The sequence below is a fragment of the Anoplolepis gracilipes genome, chromosome 12 (assembly GCF_047496725.1).
Source record: "Anoplolepis gracilipes chromosome 12, ASM4749672v1, whole genome shotgun sequence".
NCBI classification, from domain to species: Eukaryota; Metazoa; Arthropoda; class Insecta; order Hymenoptera; family Formicidae; genus Anoplolepis; species Anoplolepis gracilipes.
Window position 1 is genome coordinate 8,268,135 of NC_132981.1, and position 18,678 is coordinate 8,286,812.

Genomic DNA, 18,678 nt, shown 5'->3' on the forward strand with positions numbered 1-18,678 from the left:
CGTTATCCCCCGTCCTATCAGATTTACCACTGTCGAGGACTCTCCCGCCATTCTCATCCCTTTCTGCGCTGCTTCTGCTTCCCCGTCTTCGCGAAAACCCGTTGAAATGTATTTAGCGGATGTTCCGGTCGGCGACGCGAGATGTAATTTCGTTAGCCGCTACGTGAGTCGCCTGGCAAAAGTGCAAGATGAAAATTGCGTCTTCCAGAATGCTATTGGATTTACGATGTCATTGTAGCGATCGAATCGAATCAATGACAAGGTATATGGCTTGAATCGCAGAGACGCAATGATAAACATTGATCATCATAGCAATGAGTATATATCTTTCAGATTTATTTTTTCTAAATTGTTATTTATTTTTGTTGGGTGATCTCTAATGTTATTAATTTGTCGTAATTACTTGCGAATTTGGAGCAACATGTTATTTCGTTGAACGCGAAGCACATTTAATGATGCATGCGACTCAAACTTTATGGAATTTATTCCATTGAGCGACATAAATGCGATAAATTTAAAAATTCAAATTATCTCGCGTGTCATTTAGCGACTTTTATGTTATAACGTATGCATTCTCATCTCATCCACGGCATCAATAAATTTATACGCTTCAAACAAATTTTCAATGTTTGACCTAAAAGATTCTTATTAATTACACTAACATGGTTACATCAATTTCGAATGACTATGCCCTATTATAATAAAGCGTTATTTTATTTCATCACGGTCGCGGAAAAATTAGTCTTTACTTTTGTTTTTTCGATGACATTTGGCAAACGTCTTTCAGCGAAAATTTTGTCGAAAGAAAACTTAAGATATTTAGACAGGCACAACATGGGCATATTGCGAAGTTTTGTCTCATCGTAACGACGAATTACGAACTGTCGCTTCGAGCGATCGACCCTTCGCATCGTTCAAGACACTCCTCTATTCACAGTTCGTCGAGCAAAGGTTCTCCATACAAGACGATTATCCGAACGATCGCCGTTATTGCTTTCCGAGAAGATGCCGGGCTATTTTAATTGAGCGTAACACCACATAAGATGGCGAGGGTCTCCGCGAAAGGCCACATTAGGGTTCCTGGAAGCGCAAATCTGTCGTGCAAACGGTACACGCCAAGTTTCTGTCTTATTCTACGAGTTGGCGGTTGGTTCATGAACCACGATATTTCGCATAGAGGATGTCGTCGACGACTTTGAATAATCGCAGTAATAACGGAGACAGCGCGGTTTAAACTTCTATTACGTTCGCGTCCATTTATCGCAGATGATAAAATAATGTAGGTCTTGTCTCACACACACATACACAACACATTACAAGCGCGAAAAAGTTTGATATTTTAAGTCAAGAAAAAATATGAATGACAAATTAACCAATCTGACCATTGAAATTTAAATCAGAGGTTTTGATACATTTTATAAAGATAAACAAAAAATTTTAATCAAATCAACTTTCATACGACATGAAAATGAAAACTAAAATAATATTGTCACTTATTCTCTCGATGACACACTGTTTGTTCGTCATAACGACATTCATCGCACTCATTCTGCAAAAGAACTATGGGAAGTAGTGACAACGTTAACAGGAAAAGTGACATCGTTCGTTAGGTAGCTCCTAAAGCTCTCGTTAGACACTGGGTAGCCGTCACCGTTTTATCCCGTCGAGAATTAATCGAATCGTCGATAAAGTGGATTATGCGTCGAGGTTCGATGGGCCTCGATTCTATAATGCGATTGGCCATGCTCCTCCTGCGAGAGGTATTTTCAGCTTCCTTCAAGTATAATGATTCATAATTAGATATTACCTGCAACGTATTAAGGAGGGCGCTTAATATCTTAATAAAGTTAGCGGGAAGTATTCGTAGTCATTATCTTAGGGTATTATAATTAACTAGCTCACGAACGACTCAACGGGAGTGATTTTTCTCTTTCACTTTTAAACTTTTATGCTTCTGCGAGAAGTTTATAAAATTAAAAATGTATCGCGTCGTTCAACGAATATTTTTCTACGACTAAATTTATTGATGAAATTCGATAGAAATATAAAAAGTAAATTGAACAAAATAATATTAAGAAAGAATTTTTATTCTATCTTTCAATATTTTTATATTGAAAATCTAGGAGATATGATGGATGATTACAAATAAATAGAATATTACAATTTTATAGTGACGTTATGTTCAGCAATAAACGAGAAATTTACTGAAATGATGAAAAACAAGTCGATAAAAAATAACGTTTTATCGAGCGTTTGCGCAGGGATTAAATCTCATATGGGAGATGTAGATTTCGAATGTACACTTCTATCATTTTGTTGTCGGTAGAGAATTACACGTCAGTAGACGCGAAAACGAGGGAATAATTTACGCTGGTCGTCAGGCCAGAAAAGAGAAATCTGTGTTGAGAGGAAAAGCGCTCGTAGGCTGACTTTGTTACTCGTTCTTATCCTGAGCTTTTTGTCAGGTAAAAAGTTTTCCCGGGAAAAGGAACCAATTTAATAAGGCCTTAATAAAACTTCCCGAGAGAGGTAGACGCTTGGCGTACGGCTGTGTTTGACGGCTACTTCACGGTCTTCTTCTTTTTCGATGTGAAGAGTAAATTCACGCTTCCTCGTAACGAAGTGGTATAACCCTTTATTGGCAGAACAGCGATACCGTGTACTCGTCATTTTCTTACTCTTTCTCTCTCTCGTAGTACGATTGTTCACCTTTTATTCCGCGTCTAGGGGTTCGGGGTATGGAACTAGATTCGTTGAATCGATAGAGTTGTGTGTTAAAGAATCTTATAACATGACAATGCACTATGTTAGAAAACTTGTTTAAGTGCGCAGTAGTTTTTTTTCTTGTACTATGTGCAATGTAATTACACGTGAGATGACGTGTATTATATTTGTCGATTTATCATACAAGTAATTTTGTAACCATTATTAATTAATTTAATTTTTTTACTTTTGTTAAGAACTGATATTGATGTTGACTTTGTTTTTCTTGTTGCAGAGACCTTCAAGGAAATAATATATCGGTGATATTCAAAACAGACTTTGAGGATATGGCAACGCTCCACGTTTTGTAAGTAATATTTTCTTACTTTGATATGATATAACTGAATCTTTAATTAATTGTCAAATAAATAATAAATATAAATTATTAATTATATTAGTGTATTATTTTAAAAATATTATTATAGAAAAAATATATTCAGAAATATACCCACTTTTCTCGATTATGTTAATTATAAAATACAGAAATTAGAACTTTATTTTATTATTTTGACATCAATATATAAAGTCATCCACATATATATAAAATTCTATTGTAATGATAATTTTTTCCGATTAGTATTGTATATATTAAAAGAATATTTTTTCTATATATTCTATATAGGTTGCTATCTAATAATCAAATTCACACTATCGAAAGAGGGGCTTTTCAAGATTTGGTGGCAGTGGAGAAGTTACGTCTAAATAACAATCAAATACGTCACCTGCCCGATCTTCTCTTTAGCAACATGATGAATTTAAAACGCTTGTGAGTACAATATTATCATACAAATATTTCGTACAGTCCAATCTAGTAAAAGTATTACAATACAGATTTACTGATAATTGGAATTTATCTACGTTACACAATTAGAGATAAGTATTTACGACATTTATGATCATTAACGTTAGGCATCAAGCGTCTCTCGCTAAGATTTGCATGCATTATTTATATTGCATTAGTATTGCAAACTCAAGATATCTCATCGTGCGAAAGATCGACGAACAAACAAGAACAACAGAATTTATTAAGAGCCGGTAACATGTTATGTCGCGGGGTTTATGCAATCTGTCAACAGTACACGGTACATAACGCGCGATTAAATAGCGCAGCAACATTGCAGGATACGAGCTATGTTGCATCGTCATGAAAGTTCGTAATATCGTAGCAACATTCACGTCGGTATTTCTCGAGAAGCGAAATCTCGGCAGAATAATTACATGTGAGATCAGTCCAAATGTCAAGTTTCATATGCCAGAATGCCAGATGTACGCACAATACATATGTACATATTGCCGTCTCTCCAACAACCCTCTCTGTCTCTGCCTTTCTGTCTCTTTGTCTTTTTCTCTCCCGTCATTGTGTTAAGCGCGACGAGGAGGGTTATCGCATAAACTTTTCAGACGACGGCCTACATACCTATTGTATGTACGTATGTACTGCGAGAGAGGCAAGCGAAGCCGGGTAAGCCTGTGTAACCCGCCGCCGCGCGAGTCGATCGAATGTACGCGCGGCTGCATACGCGACTTTTCACCCCGGGATTTAGTTTCTTAAAGGTGATCGTTCGATATGCAACGCCGACGCCACCCGCCGTCCCGACGCTTGCCTTTCGTATCTTTGCACGCGATACTCTAAAGTGTTTTCACTCTTCCGTGACCAGTTGCTTGAGTACGGGGTGCGCTATCGCTGACTGTCTTATTAGCGAGGCCTGATTCGGTAACCCGGGGGGGGGGGGGAGGGGGGTAAAATGAATAGACGGGAGAGAGAGTCCACAATTTTAGACATTTGCCATGTACAAGATTGATGAAGTCATTAGTCAGATTATGCATGAATTTTTAATAGAATATAATGAAATGAAAACTTATTAATTTTGACGCATTAAAAGACAGCACTTTATATTCAAATTTATTATTATAAATATTAAGAAATATAATTATTTAATATAGTATTAAAAAATTAATATACTTTGGATTTTATTTATAATTTATCAATGATATTTCCTACATACCATACACTCCCGGCTACAGCTGTATTGATCTCAGAAAACGATTGTATCGGAAGAACACGCGACCGTTCCGTATACACAAATTATGCTTATCCATAAGGTATCCATCGAGAGAGCGGACCGATTTTTCTTTTTTTTTTTTTTTTTTTTTTTTTTTTAAAAACATGACTGGTCCTTCCCGTATCCGACATACGGTTCGTCTCTCACTAACGAGAAGAACCACCTTGACGTTCATAAGAAATACCGATCCCGCGTGATTACGCTGTCCCGTCTTCGATGCTTTTCCTCTGAACACGCGCCGTAACATTCTTCACGATCCGGAATCTCAATCAAATGCGGCACGACGCTACCTCCGGTTGTAGAGAAAAACAAAATAGAGACAGAGACCGGCCTGACGAGCAGCGATATCGCGTCTTTATCGCGATGGGACGATGGGCACGAACCGTTTCCGTTGCGAGGTTCCCGGTGTTCCCGGCAGCTGCCAAGCACGTAGTCGAAAAGTGCACGAGTCTTCTCCTCTCGTGGTGGATGACAGGACGGCGGGATCCGGGAAGAGAGCCGAGACGCAAAAAAAGACAGACAAGAGGAGCGGCAACAGAAAGCGAAAAAAGAAAGAGAAAAGGAGAAAAGGAGAGGAGGAGATCGTCCATCTATCATCCTGCAAAGTGGGCAAGATGGACGGGACTCGAAACCTCCCGTTTCTCCCCCTTCCAAGCTGCGCTTCGCTCGGGCATAACCTGCAGTTTCTGACGATAAGGCTGGATCAGCCACCTTACAAAAGGACGTATTATGTTACAACCTTACGGCGGGATTCCCACGAGCGTCCGGATGCCCGATAATCCTTCATCCAGCGCGAATAAATCGGCGTTAAAATCGTAAAGTGGAAGATGCTAATTCGCGCACTACTTCGCTATTCAGAAACTCTCAGAAACTCGTAATTCCGCGACAGCTTGCTTTGCAGACCTCCTTCGAGATATTTCTCTAATTTATAATTAAATCAGACGTCCCGCATTACAAAACTCGTGTACTATCTTTCCTTTTCTCTTCACAAAGATTCTAGATACGAGAGTCTGCTTTTTGTCGAAAGAATCAACGAAGCAATGTCATATTGCAGTATTATTTTTGTACGTTTTCTTCCAACGTAACACAATATTGTAATATTGTAATATTGTAGTATATAAATTCGTGGTTTTTTTTTTTCAACATATGTATAATTAAACTATTCTACAGCCAAACGCGATTCAGAAAATCATCGCTAATAGAGAATATCGAGCTTGATAATTGAGCGATAAGTGGGCAGGCAATTAATTAAACCCTCCTTAATACACGGTCGAAAGCCACGTGGACTTAATTATGTGCTCGTCTCGTAAATTCGACGCTGACTCGCCGGGATGTGGGCAGATCGTGGTGAACGTAACATATGATTAACCCATCGCGCAAACGTAAAAAGATACGGTATTCCATGCGATAAGAGGATGAAACCTACGTGGTAATAAATGGTTTGACACAATGGAAAGGGGCGCGGGCACTCAGCTGATTAGTATCACTCCGTCGCACGGTCGTATTTGCGGTCGTACTTGTAACACGATATAGCAAGCTTGTATTTTACGACGTTGCAAAACATTCGTCCACTGTACGTTTAAGCGTGATAATAACCAGGACAAACGTCCGGCGAATGGAACCGGAGTCGCGCGACCACGCGAATGATTTAGAGAACAAAATTTGAGAACCCGAAGAGGCCGCGGTGGCTTTCAACGTCGACAAATTATAGGCCCGTCATACAAGGAGCCGTGCACTCAACCCCCCGGTTTATCGCTCGAGCGGCTGTAATAATTATCGTACAGTTGTTATCGTGTATCCCGACGATCGTAATACGCTGTATTATGCAGCCTTCATGGCCCTTGCAGTAAATCCCTCTCATCCTGACGTATGGTGTTTATATCACGTGCGAGCCGGATGTAAAATTGCGTTAATATCATCTGACATTTTTTTTCATATATTTCATATATATTTTTCAACACAATTATATCTGCTGACGCACGTAAGTCCGCTGTTAATTTTTATTCGATTTTCTATATCGCGGAGATGGATGTATACGAATTAGACTGTCTACTCTCGAGGGAATACAAAGTTTTCAAACTTGCGTGCAATTGTCCGTTCCTGACTCACGTTGCCAATATGCTGAGAAGCAAAAAATAATAAGGGTCTCAACGAGTCGTTATAAAAATGATTAAAACCGTATACAGAGGAATGCTTCTGCGTATAACATTCTAAGGATCGGAGGAATGCACGAATGGTCGATTGTAATTCTCCGCGCGTCGACTTCTCTCCCTCGAAATTTCACAATCCCTCGTGAGAACGCGATTACGACACACCGGCTATAGGAAAAGATTGTAAGGCGTGGGTCTTCTGTTATGAACAGAAGCAAGCGATCCGTCAGATCTCGTTTTGTCCCGTTCTTATCGCGGTAACGCAGTTATAGCGGCGCCGGCAACATTCGGAATTGGACCAGACTGGTCGCGAGAGGCGAAGACCACTAAAGTCCTTTTGTTAATTTCGCGCGGGCGCGGCCACGTCGAAATTCGGTAATTGCTTTCTGGATTGGCCCGAGTGAACTGGGAGTTCTCCCTCGTCTTACATGTCATGACGCGAAAATATACAGAACGAACGCTCGTTTTCCTTGTTGATTATTGTCGTAGCTCATTATCGTCATCTATTCTCTGAGTTTGTTGAGCTTGAAGGCTGTACGATGCCATACATAATAATGTATTAAATGATGTCTCATTTTTTATAAATGTCAAACATAAAGTGAACTTTGTTTTACATTATTCGAGACTACTTAATGATTAAGTTTTTATTGCATTGTTTTCGTAAACGTAAATTAATTTACGTTTAATTTACGTTTTTACTTTATTCTTTTATTCATTTTATCTAAAAATCTTCTGTGATTATTATTCCCATAATAGCGCGATTTGCTTTCATTTTTATAATCAATTGCTTGAAATAACGAACGATATTTCGAAATAAAATAGATTTTAGGTTCTCTTTGTCGAATCAGCTGGTTTTGAAATTTAAATATTGCTTTTTGCGATTGAACCGAACGCACTGAGAGTTAATATTCCAAGTTTTTACAAGTAGGAAATATTCCAGTTTTTCATTTAATTCATTCTTTTCTTATTGCATCTTCCTAATTTATTAAATATATTATCATACACGTATATAGGACATTTACAATTCATTTAGCAAATGTATATATTCGTTACTCGAAATAATTTTGTACGAGTATTTTTGTCGATAAAAATGGTATCAAAAATACATATGGTTTCTGATCAATATATAACCGATAGTTATAAAATTTCTAATTTGTTCCGTAGTTCCGCAAAGTGCTCTAGAGAGACAAACTTTTATTGTGCAGCGTGTGACAAACGTTTATTCGATGGCACGATCAAACTCTACGAGGACAATAATATTTCGTGCCGACCAACTCGAACGCGAATGACGCGAGTTCCCTTTGTGCGTTCGGTGCAGACGCGGCCGCGCGTCGAAATTCGGTAATTACTTTCTGGATTGGCTCGAGCGAACTGGGAGTTCAATCTCCCAGTCTCACACTCTCACCTTACATTCCCCTCGTCTCTCTCTCCCTCTCTCTCTCTCTCTCTCTCTCTCTCTCTCTCTCTCTCTTTCTCTTTCTCTCTCCCGGTTACCATCTCTATCCCGTTTTCTGTTTCGCATTTTTATTGTTTTTCTCTTTTTCTCTCGCTCATTCCCCACAACCCCTCCTCGCGTTCTCTCGCAAACATAATTACAGATTACGAGTTCCAACCCAATGGATGGTCAATGGCGAGAGCCGTACTCCGAGACCACTAACCTATCATCACAAGCCTCTGGTTAACTCAGACTTCGAGAAGAGGTTTCGAGGTTCCGCAATATCCCCGTGCTTTTCGAGAGATTCCAACCGCGCCATTTGTTTAATCTTCGATCTTTCAGAGGTGTCCTTTCGTATCAGTGAAAAGACTTAATTATTTGTTTCTTATTCGTTGTTTCATTAGCGTATTTAATTATACGGTAATATAAAAGATGAATATTTATAATGTATAATTATTTTTTTTTTTTTATGTTTGTCATATCTCGTGTTTAATTTGATTTAAAGACGTGCAATTAATAAAACATGTAATATGAATAAATGTACACAGAAAAAGAACTAAAGTTTTTATATTTATTTTTGAAAGAGTAAGTGACAATCAATATCTTTCATATCAGTATAGTTTTTTTTTTTTTTTATTTAAATTTCTCCTCTTTTTGTGAACCGATTTTAACATAACGTGAAACTAATTTCGAGTTTCGTTTGACTACCAAGTAGATTACGTCAAGACGCTCGTAAGAAACTGGCTGTCGCGTGAGACCGTGGAAATGGTTTCTCGTTACACGGATAATGAGTCCAACCGCGATGAGGAGTAAAGTCTATAGTCACTCACGTGACGGTCTGGTGCACGTGTAGCCGGTCACACGCACGAATGACAACTTTTCCGGGGGATAATCGGAGGCGTGCAGAGAAAGTACATTTGCCGCGGCATTCGACGCTCTTGAATAATTGATCGAGAATGTAGGACGAACTCGCGACTATGGCTGCAATAAAGTAGAACGAGCGGGTGTTGCACCGATGATGAACGTGGTCATCCGCCTTCGAGAACGTATAGGTCGAGAGGTCAATGGACAGTCGCGAGTTTGTAACGCGGTTCTGACGAACGTGACGCTGATGGATTTTGGTAGTTTTTACATGTACGCTCGAAACAGTCACGTGCACGAGAAATTAGGGCAGAGCACTATTGAATTGGAGTATGCTTGAAAAATCTGATTTAATTTGATTAAAAAAAAAGAACCAAACTCATACACACACACACACACACACACATACATACATGTGTTATCACCGAATGTATTAAAAAAAAATGTATTGTACAAAAAAAAAACTTATTCAAGTTTTTAATCTCTGATCCTCTTTTAAAATGGATTCCGAAGTTGACTGGATAGAAAAAAAAAATATTTAAACATTTCCATTAATATATCTTTTCAATAGATTCTGAAAAAAAATACGCGTAACGAAGTTAATGAAACATTTTTTTATATATTTTATCTGTATGTTTAACATTCTTTAAGCTATGCTAAGTAAAATTAAATAGTAATATAATAGTAATATACCTGTATTAACATTTCATTGATTTGACTAAAAAAAACAAATGATTGAGTTGATAGATCAAGATCTGACGTTTAGAAAAAATATTGTATTTTGTATTACAGAGACCTCAGTCACAATCAGATTGCCACTATAGGACCAAAGACGCTCAGAGGAGTGTCCGCTCTTAGACATTTGTAAGTATCTTATCAGACGTACTTGCTACAAAGACAGATTGTTTCGTAACAATCTCTCTGGAGGCTATTTAGTCAAAGTCCGGTAGTCTATTATAAGCTAAGCTCAAGACGTTTTATATATGACGACTTTACTTATACATTGCAACTAATGTTCTCTAACAAAAATCTAGATAAAACCTATAATTGATTCTATTTTTTAAATATGTTGAGAAACATTATAGCATCATGTTTTTTTGTTGTAAATCTTTTTTTAATGTCTTATTAAGTTTAAATAAATAGTAACATTCTGAGTGGTCAGTCAATTCTAAAATCAAAACACGCGCGATAAAGCTTTGAGATTTTATATGACTATAATATTTTTACAAATTTATGACTTACATTGTATTAAATTATTTTTATTATATTTTGCTTATTTGGAAAACAAAAATTATTACTTCTTTTCTAGATTACTCGACAACAACGTATTGACCTGCGTGGACGAAGCTTCGATACGAGAATTGAAAGATTTAGAAATATTGTAAGTACATAGATGTGTCTGTCAAGATTATTTAGAATTAATTTCCTATAAAAATAATGTCGCACTTGATGGAAAGTAAACACGTGTTAAATATTCATTTTAGAATGTTAAATAACAACAAACTCGTATCACTCGGCAAGGAAATGCTGAACGGCTTGTCACATTTGCGAACTTTGAAGCTTGCGGACAACGCTCTCGCTTGCGATTGCCATTTAGCATGGCTATCGCGTCATTTGAGGACTTATCCTCGCCTAGGGCAACACACACGATGTGCATCTCCGGCTCATCTCAAGGATCGCAATCTCGCCGATCTGCAGGTGAGACTGATTTGAGAGACGAATTATCGTTGATTAAACTCTAACTTGCAAAATCTACAAATAATTCTCGTTAAAATTTATAGATACTGATATATTTATATTAAATTATATTAATATATGACAAATATATAAAGTACAAATGCATTTTTGTATTAAATTATTTACGTATCTAAAACTGTCAAAATGGAATAAAATAGTCTAATTATTAAGCAAATATTGTATGAGAAAGAAGGTTTCGGTAGAACATTTTAACAATCCTTACGTTTATTGAGACTCCTGCTAACCTACTTCGTGCTTGATACGACTTCTAAACCTATTGTTTGCAGGAGCACGAGTTCAAGTGTTCAGGTCTGGTTGAGCGAACGGGATCGGAATGCAGCGCTGAACCTCAATGCCCGCATCCTTGTAAATGCGCTGATGGGATCGTCGATTGCAGAGAGAACTCCTTGACGAAAGTGCCAACCCACCTTCCCGAGGATACTACTGAGTTGTAAGTAAAACCGCCATGTTCGCGCATTGTGTGTATTTCTTCTTCGTCTGAAAATTTCTCGTTCGAATATTACCGATAAAGATTGACTTGAGAGACACATTTGTATCGTAAACACACATTCGTATTCTTAAGTATACGTTGCTTTATACCTCTTTTTATTGGGCACTTGCAATTGTTTGTTTTGCCAAAAAAATAGCAAAAAATAATTGTACTAATAATTTTTAAAATTTGTAATTTTTATTAAATAATGTTTCAATGTAATCCTATGTAAAGTTAACAATTACAGATGGTTTTATGGAATCTATTAGTGAACGAAATAATAATACATATGTATAATGCGCATGAAAACATTTTAATTTATTTTCGCACATGCCTGTGAAAAACTGAAAAAATTAACACAAAATAATATGAATAGACAAGAAGCGATCGATAGCGTTTTAAGCGGCCATTAGCATAAATGTGCAAATCCGCTAATATATTTTTGTAATTTGCTTTTTCTTGATTGCACAGGCGATTGGAACAGAATGGTATTACGGAAATTCCACCCAAGGCATTCTCACCGTACAGAAAATTGCGAAGAATGTGAGTGACGTTCGTGACTGACCTGTTCTAACATACATACACACACTATTATTCGATCGCGCACGAAATGTTTAATTTATTTTATTATATCTTTGTATTTTGTATGTTTCCGTTTTTTCGTCTGCAGTGACCTGAGCAACAACCAGATAAAAAAAGTAGCGGCGGATGCTTTTCACGGTTTGAAGTCACTCGAATCTCTGTATGTATTTTTTTTCTCTTTTTACCGATACGTTTTAAGTAATCTCCTAATGTGCGCAACAATAAACGGTGATATATTTCATTGCAGAGTTTTGTACGGCAACAAAATCACGGAGCTACCGGCTGGTCTTTTCCAAGGCTTGACAAATTTGCAATTGTTGTGAGTAGATACAGAAAATTACAAAAGATAATTAAAGTTTGGAATCAAAGCTTTGCATTAAAAAATCTTGTCGAAATTAATAAATTAAAGAATACGTTTTTTTTTTTTTTTACATGATGCGAGGTCAACTTTAAAAAGGCGAGAGAATTAATAATTCATATTACAACTACTGAAGAAAATGTTTTTATTCATGGCATTATGTATTGTTCTCGCTTTCCCGTGAGGTATTGCAACGAAACAACTGTTGGAAATTATGGCGAAACTTATTGTTTCAGGTTGCTGAATGCCAATGAGATATCATGCATACGAACAGACCTGTTCAAAGACTTAACCAGTCTCACCTTGTTGTCTCTATATGACAACAACATACGTTCATTAGCTAATGGGACTTTTGCCAACCTGCGAAGCATTAAAACACTGTTCGTATTATTAATGAAGGAAATTCTTACCATAGCATGTTAAAAAATTCTTTTTGTAAAAGCGTTATTTTAAAAATAATAATTAATCAAGAAAATATTTCTTGAAATTTTTAAAACATTTTTAATAACCTGACTCTCTTTTCACAGACACTTGGCGAGGAATCCATTCATCTGCGATTGCAATCTACGATGGCTGAGCGCGTATCTTCACGCGCACCCTATAGAGACATCCGGTGCTAAATGCGAAACGCCAAAAAGAGCGCAGAAACGGAAGATCGATTCGATGCGGGACGACAAGTTCAAATGTAAGGGTAAGCACAATTCGACTTTTCCGGTATATCTCTTCTTAACACTTCGGCAGAATAGTATACAGGTCGGTAGTCTGTGTGGAGGAAGATATATTGCACGATGAATGTAAATAGGCCCCTATTATCCGTTACTTGCATTTACATTTCACATCTTCGCGAATCTTCATATTATCATACATTCATATACATGTGTATCTGTGTGAATTTAATCATCAACACAATTTAGATAAATATTATCATCACTCATTTCATCTTAGCTTTTAAATCGTTAAAGATTAAAACCAGCAACTTATCTTAAATAGAAAACAATAAAAAGTGAATATGAAATTAGAAGAAAGGTCGAATTAATTTAAGATGGATAAATAAATTTTTCTCTTTCTAAGAAAGGATATATTGAAAGTCGGTGTGAATCATTGAAAGTGATCGATCGCATTACTTTATTATCAATCACTCGATGGATGATAACACGGTGTGCCACTTTCGAATCGATCCTCGGTTTCCATTTTCGCTCGTGTGAAATCACCCACCGTTACTTCAATGCTTCTTGCATCCCATATCCAGACACGTACGTCTTCTTCTTTCTCTCTGTCTCGATTCTTCTTCGTTCTTGTCGACACGTCCGGAACAGGTGACCAGACGATCTATATAGGTGTTCTCGCACAGTAGGATCCCTTGATAAATGCTGGTCACATTGCTGGGCGTATGTAATTGTCGATGAATGTATCTCGCTAATCTAATATATAACACAGTAGGTATGCATTAATGTCAGTCGATGTTATTATGTGCATTTGCAGACACGCTCGCAAACTCGTTTTGTTCCTGATCGTACTAACGATAATCATTTACCGAAATAAAGCTGCATACAAATGATCGATGTAGATAAGCGTGCCCTAGAAAGGTTGCATTTTTCGACATTTTATCTGTCTGTCGACATGAAATTTTATGTTAGCACACGGAAGAAAATCGTAAGAAAATATTCGAGCACGTTATATTGTTAAGGTATAAGGATGCTGTTGGATACAGATAAAGAAACTATGATTTATGTACACATATTTTACATTTTAATAATACGCATTGTAGTTTTCATATTCTTCACGTTTTAAAAAGACAGTTCAAGATGTTTCAACAACATTAATCTTACACATAAAACAAATTTATATTTTCTACGATTAAAGTCATTTATATCTTCGATCAATATCATGTTTTATGTCATTCATACATACGTAAACACACAAACACACACACATATTTATATATGATAACAATGTGCTTATATCACAATTCGCAAAATTTTAATATGTGGCTTTTGGAATTATAAGAATTTTTATATATCCCAGTTATTTCCATCGCGTTGTTTACATTTATTTTGTCTTTCTGACTTTTATAATTTAAGAATATTGAAAATGTGTATCATTATATTTCTTTGAAATCATATATGACATTTTTTTATTGAACAAACGTTTTTGCTAATATCCGTTTGACAAGAATACCTAGGAGTTTCTAACATTTCTACCTGCAGCTTCAAGTTTCGCTCAAATGCATTTTCTTGTATTCCACGTAATTCCAAAAAACATCTGCATATATCACTGTATGTATAACAGTATACATTCGTCTATATGGGAATGAGATGCAAAAACCGAAGAGCCGCGTAACATCTTGCTTGTTAACATCTTGAATACGTATCAAATAATCTCACAAATTTGATATAATATTACCAAGAAGAAACTGTTCTACGATTTGTGATATGTATTAATAAATACGTGCACACACATATATATATATATTCTTAAAAAAAGAACACAAATTTAGCATGTTTGTAAATATTAATATGATACTCGCCATAACTATTAATATAATTAAAATACAAAATTAAGATCTAATCTGTGTGATAACTATATTTAAAAATCGATATCGCTAAAGATATAAATTTGCTTTGAAGGAATGAACAATATTTATTTAATTTTATATCGTTATATTGATTTTTATTCACAAAAGAAAGAATAAGAAACAGATTGTTACATTATTCCGGCAACAAACAAGCACAGTTAATGCCACTGGAAGGAAAGACGATATCCATCTCTGACGACTTACCCCGTATATATTTATACAAAACTCAATTCAGAGTTAGTGAAAAACAAACATGTTGGTAGCACATATATGTACACACATATATGGCGGTATAAACGCGCATAACTGCTACGTGTAGCTCTGCAAACAAGAACTTATGTTGCCAGCGTAAAACTTGTATACAACTTTCGCAACTTGCGCGCCGCCGGCTACGGCAAAAATTTACACAATACCCTTGCTTCTGTTTTACGAAGGATTTCACGAGAATTAGGAGAAAAGTGCTTTTAGTCTTTGCAGAAGGAAACGAATGTCGCTTCTTAAACAGCACTCCCGCAAGAATATCACCAAAGTGGTTCGTTGAAAGGTGGATCAGAAAAACGGAGAGTAATTGATTAATTTTAATTTAACAAATTTACACTCTTTTTATTTTACGATTTATTTTAATATAAAACTAAGTACCTATATTTATATTCTACAACAAGTGCTGGAAAATTATTATATGATACTTTCATTATTTTTATATATTACATTTTAGTATGTTTTGTTGGTGTGAAAAATAATTGGTAGTTCCCTTCTTGGATTAATGTCATTAATTATTACAATAAGATGCAGCATCGAAGACAGGGAAATAAGCACGTGTGCATATTCAATAAAGAAGAGGTTAATTCTTGGTTTCTTCTCTTTTAACGGTCTTAGCAACGAATAAAAGTCGCTATTGTATTTTGACTACCGTAGAGAAAGTATAATCGATATACCTCATATAAACCGACATTATACACGACGCAATGTGTATCGTCAATATAATTACGTATGCGTACATCACACCCGGCAAATTGTAATGTGGTGTATAATACGATGATAAATCATTTCTGCCGTAGCCGCATTCATACATAAACATATTTAGTCCTCAACACTAACGCACGACGTTAAACACTCGATTAACGTGCAAGCACATACGGCATCGCGCGTACGAGTGGTTCGTTTAACGACGTCATTAATTACACTGTTCATTATCAAAATTTATCGTTAATGAATCGACATCATCATCATCACGTTTATCGTATAATTGCGTCTGATCGACGTAATTTTCACGAAGGAATGCTTCGTATGCAGTATTCATTCGTGACCGGGCCTCATATCGAACGACGCTCTGCGCACGACACGTGTACATTATTCCCGTCTTAACCCGGAGAAAGGTCGTGATCGAGTGCGGAAGTGTTGCTCAGGCGCGATTGTTCGAGTTCGACTCTATCTCGAAACTTTGTCCGCAGGTGACGAGGAGCTGTTAACAAAAAGGGCCGGCGAGTGCATTCTACCTGGTGCCTGTCCCGAGCCCTGTACGTGCAACGGTGCAACGGTTGATTGCTCCAATAAAAAATTAACCGCGATACCGAAGGATCTGCCGCTTTACACGTCCACTCTGTAAGTAACATCTTTTACTCGACATGTTGAACTTGCGCGCGATTAAAAAAAAAAAAAAAAAAACGCTCGTGGTTAGTTCGATGTTATAATCAGTGTTAAAAAATTTAATCGGAAAACTCTATAAAATTTTTTTTGTCTTCTTCTTGATAAATAAACTGTTAATAACGGAAAAATTTGAGTGGAAAAAAAAAACAGGGTAATTTCCGTTAAAGCTTCCTCTAACAATATTTTACTTGTCGTTACATCGCGAGAGCGGCAAACGTAGGCGTATAAAATGAAAGAACCAAAGGCAAACTCAATTTATGTCATACAGGATGTAGCAGCATCCGCAATATATTTCATGCAGTTATGTTTGTCACGCTGAACGCACTTGCACCGCGAACATTTTTAGTGTCTCCCGAAATACTATGTGACATCGCGTTGATAAAGAGGCAGTTGGTCGATCTAAAATAAGAGAGATATTTCCATCAAATATTTTTTTATTTAAGGTACAAAACTAACAATAGTTTAATTTATTTTACTATTATTATTTATGTTTACCTTTGTCTGATAATTCTATCTCTCATAATTAAAATTATAATAAGGTGTATTTAATAAAAATTATATGCTACAATACATTAAATGCAATATAATTAACTTATCGTAATATCTACATTGTAAGACTTATCTATTGAATGCAGTAATTCGTGATAAATATAAACCTAGATAACGATATCATTTAAACATGCAATGAATATGAGACATAATATTATTAGCAATATAAATTAAAGACTAGAGTTAAAAGTAATGAATATCGGCGTTTAATGCAACCGGTGTTAACTGATAGTGATAATCATTTTTAGCTAATGGCAACAATTAGCATGTTAAATACGATGCATGTTACATACGTGCATTAATAATCTCTAGTATAAATTGCAGATTGTAATTGCAAACGATGTAAGTACACAAGAAATTGGAATAAACAAAACATTATTAAATATAATAAAATATATAAATATAATAAAAATAATAAAATAATAATAATATATATAATTATATTAAATATTTATAATATAAAAAAAATTGGTAAGAGAGTGTTGAGAATAAATGCAAAAGTTTATTGATTTGTTGCACGTATAAATATATTGTTTACTAATTATTAATAATATTTCAAAAGCTAACATTATATACATTTCACGAGATAACGCTAATTTTGAGCAACTGTTACTTTTTTATAAAGAAGTGTTTATTTCGAGTGTCGAACAAGTCGATCGATCGGTCGGGACGGTCCAGTCGGGAATGATTAGGATGAATATCATTCGTCTGTAGAAAATTCCTCGTCGCTTTGCTCGAATATTAATTCGATCGTCGAACCAGATAATCACCTGATTAAATCGTGGAATGCGATGGAAAAAAAGACAATGAAGAGATCGGGCTATTATTCCCAGTAAATTATGCATCCTCGGTCCGTTTAATGGATCGGTGCTTTGGAAATAATTTCTCGATACCATTCAATGAGAGAGAGAGAGAGAGAGAGAGAGAGAGAGAGAGATTAATGCATATATCAGTTTTTAAAAATAAAAATATACATATATGTCAAGTTATTTTTCTCGCATGTATATATGGTCTTTTAATTTTTCTTTATTTTCTTATTTATTATGCATCTCTTATATAAAAAATTTATTAATATACATATATATCTGATATATATTTCGGCCAGATTTACATAACTCTATTCTCTCGCAATTAGAACATTTTTGTCTAAAAACTGAAAACTTTTATCCGAAAATAAAACAACGGACGCGCTAATAATTGTTATAGGAATTGCATTTATCATTCTATTTTATTTCATGTGCGCGTAGCGTACATTTTTGTACTCCGATAGGTTCCAAGTTAATAGTTGTAGCTGTACGTTAGAACGTATTAATTACGAACGAAGCAAAACAATCAACTGCACAAGTTACACTATTGCTCGGTATATCGCACGAAAATTCTGCAACACACCAATTTCTGCACGAGAGTTATTCCAGCGTGCAATTCGCAAAATTTATTGGGCGGCGCATTGTTATAACGCGGTAGAGAG

At 35.9% G+C, this 18,678-nt stretch overlaps 1 protein-coding gene across 2 annotated transcripts in view; it reads left to right on the forward strand.

Moving 5' to 3' along the window:
* The window catches only part of Sli (slit guidance ligand), a 321,101-nt gene that overhangs the window by 285,666 nt on the left and 16,757 nt on the right, over nucleotides 1-18,678 (forward strand). The window contains exons 2-13 of one of the 2 annotated variants that reach the window (XM_072903586.1): nucleotides 2,999-3,070; nucleotides 3,386-3,529; nucleotides 10,065-10,136; nucleotides 10,582-10,653; nucleotides 10,757-10,970; nucleotides 11,297-11,460; nucleotides 11,971-12,042; nucleotides 12,170-12,241; nucleotides 12,329-12,400; nucleotides 12,676-12,819; nucleotides 12,967-13,130; nucleotides 16,466-16,616. In XM_072903586.1, coding sequence (XP_072759687.1) covers nucleotides 2,999-3,070; nucleotides 3,386-3,529; nucleotides 10,065-10,136; nucleotides 10,582-10,653; nucleotides 10,757-10,970; nucleotides 11,297-11,460; nucleotides 11,971-12,042; nucleotides 12,170-12,241; nucleotides 12,329-12,400; nucleotides 12,676-12,819; nucleotides 12,967-13,130; nucleotides 16,466-16,616 — 1,413 coding nt within the window. The remainder of the gene's footprint in view (nucleotides 1-2,998; nucleotides 3,071-3,385; nucleotides 3,530-10,064; nucleotides 10,137-10,581; nucleotides 10,654-10,756; nucleotides 10,971-11,296; nucleotides 11,461-11,970; nucleotides 12,043-12,169; nucleotides 12,242-12,328; nucleotides 12,401-12,675; nucleotides 12,820-12,966; nucleotides 13,131-16,465; nucleotides 16,617-18,678) is intronic. The other variant, XM_072903587.1, reaches the window with a different exon arrangement.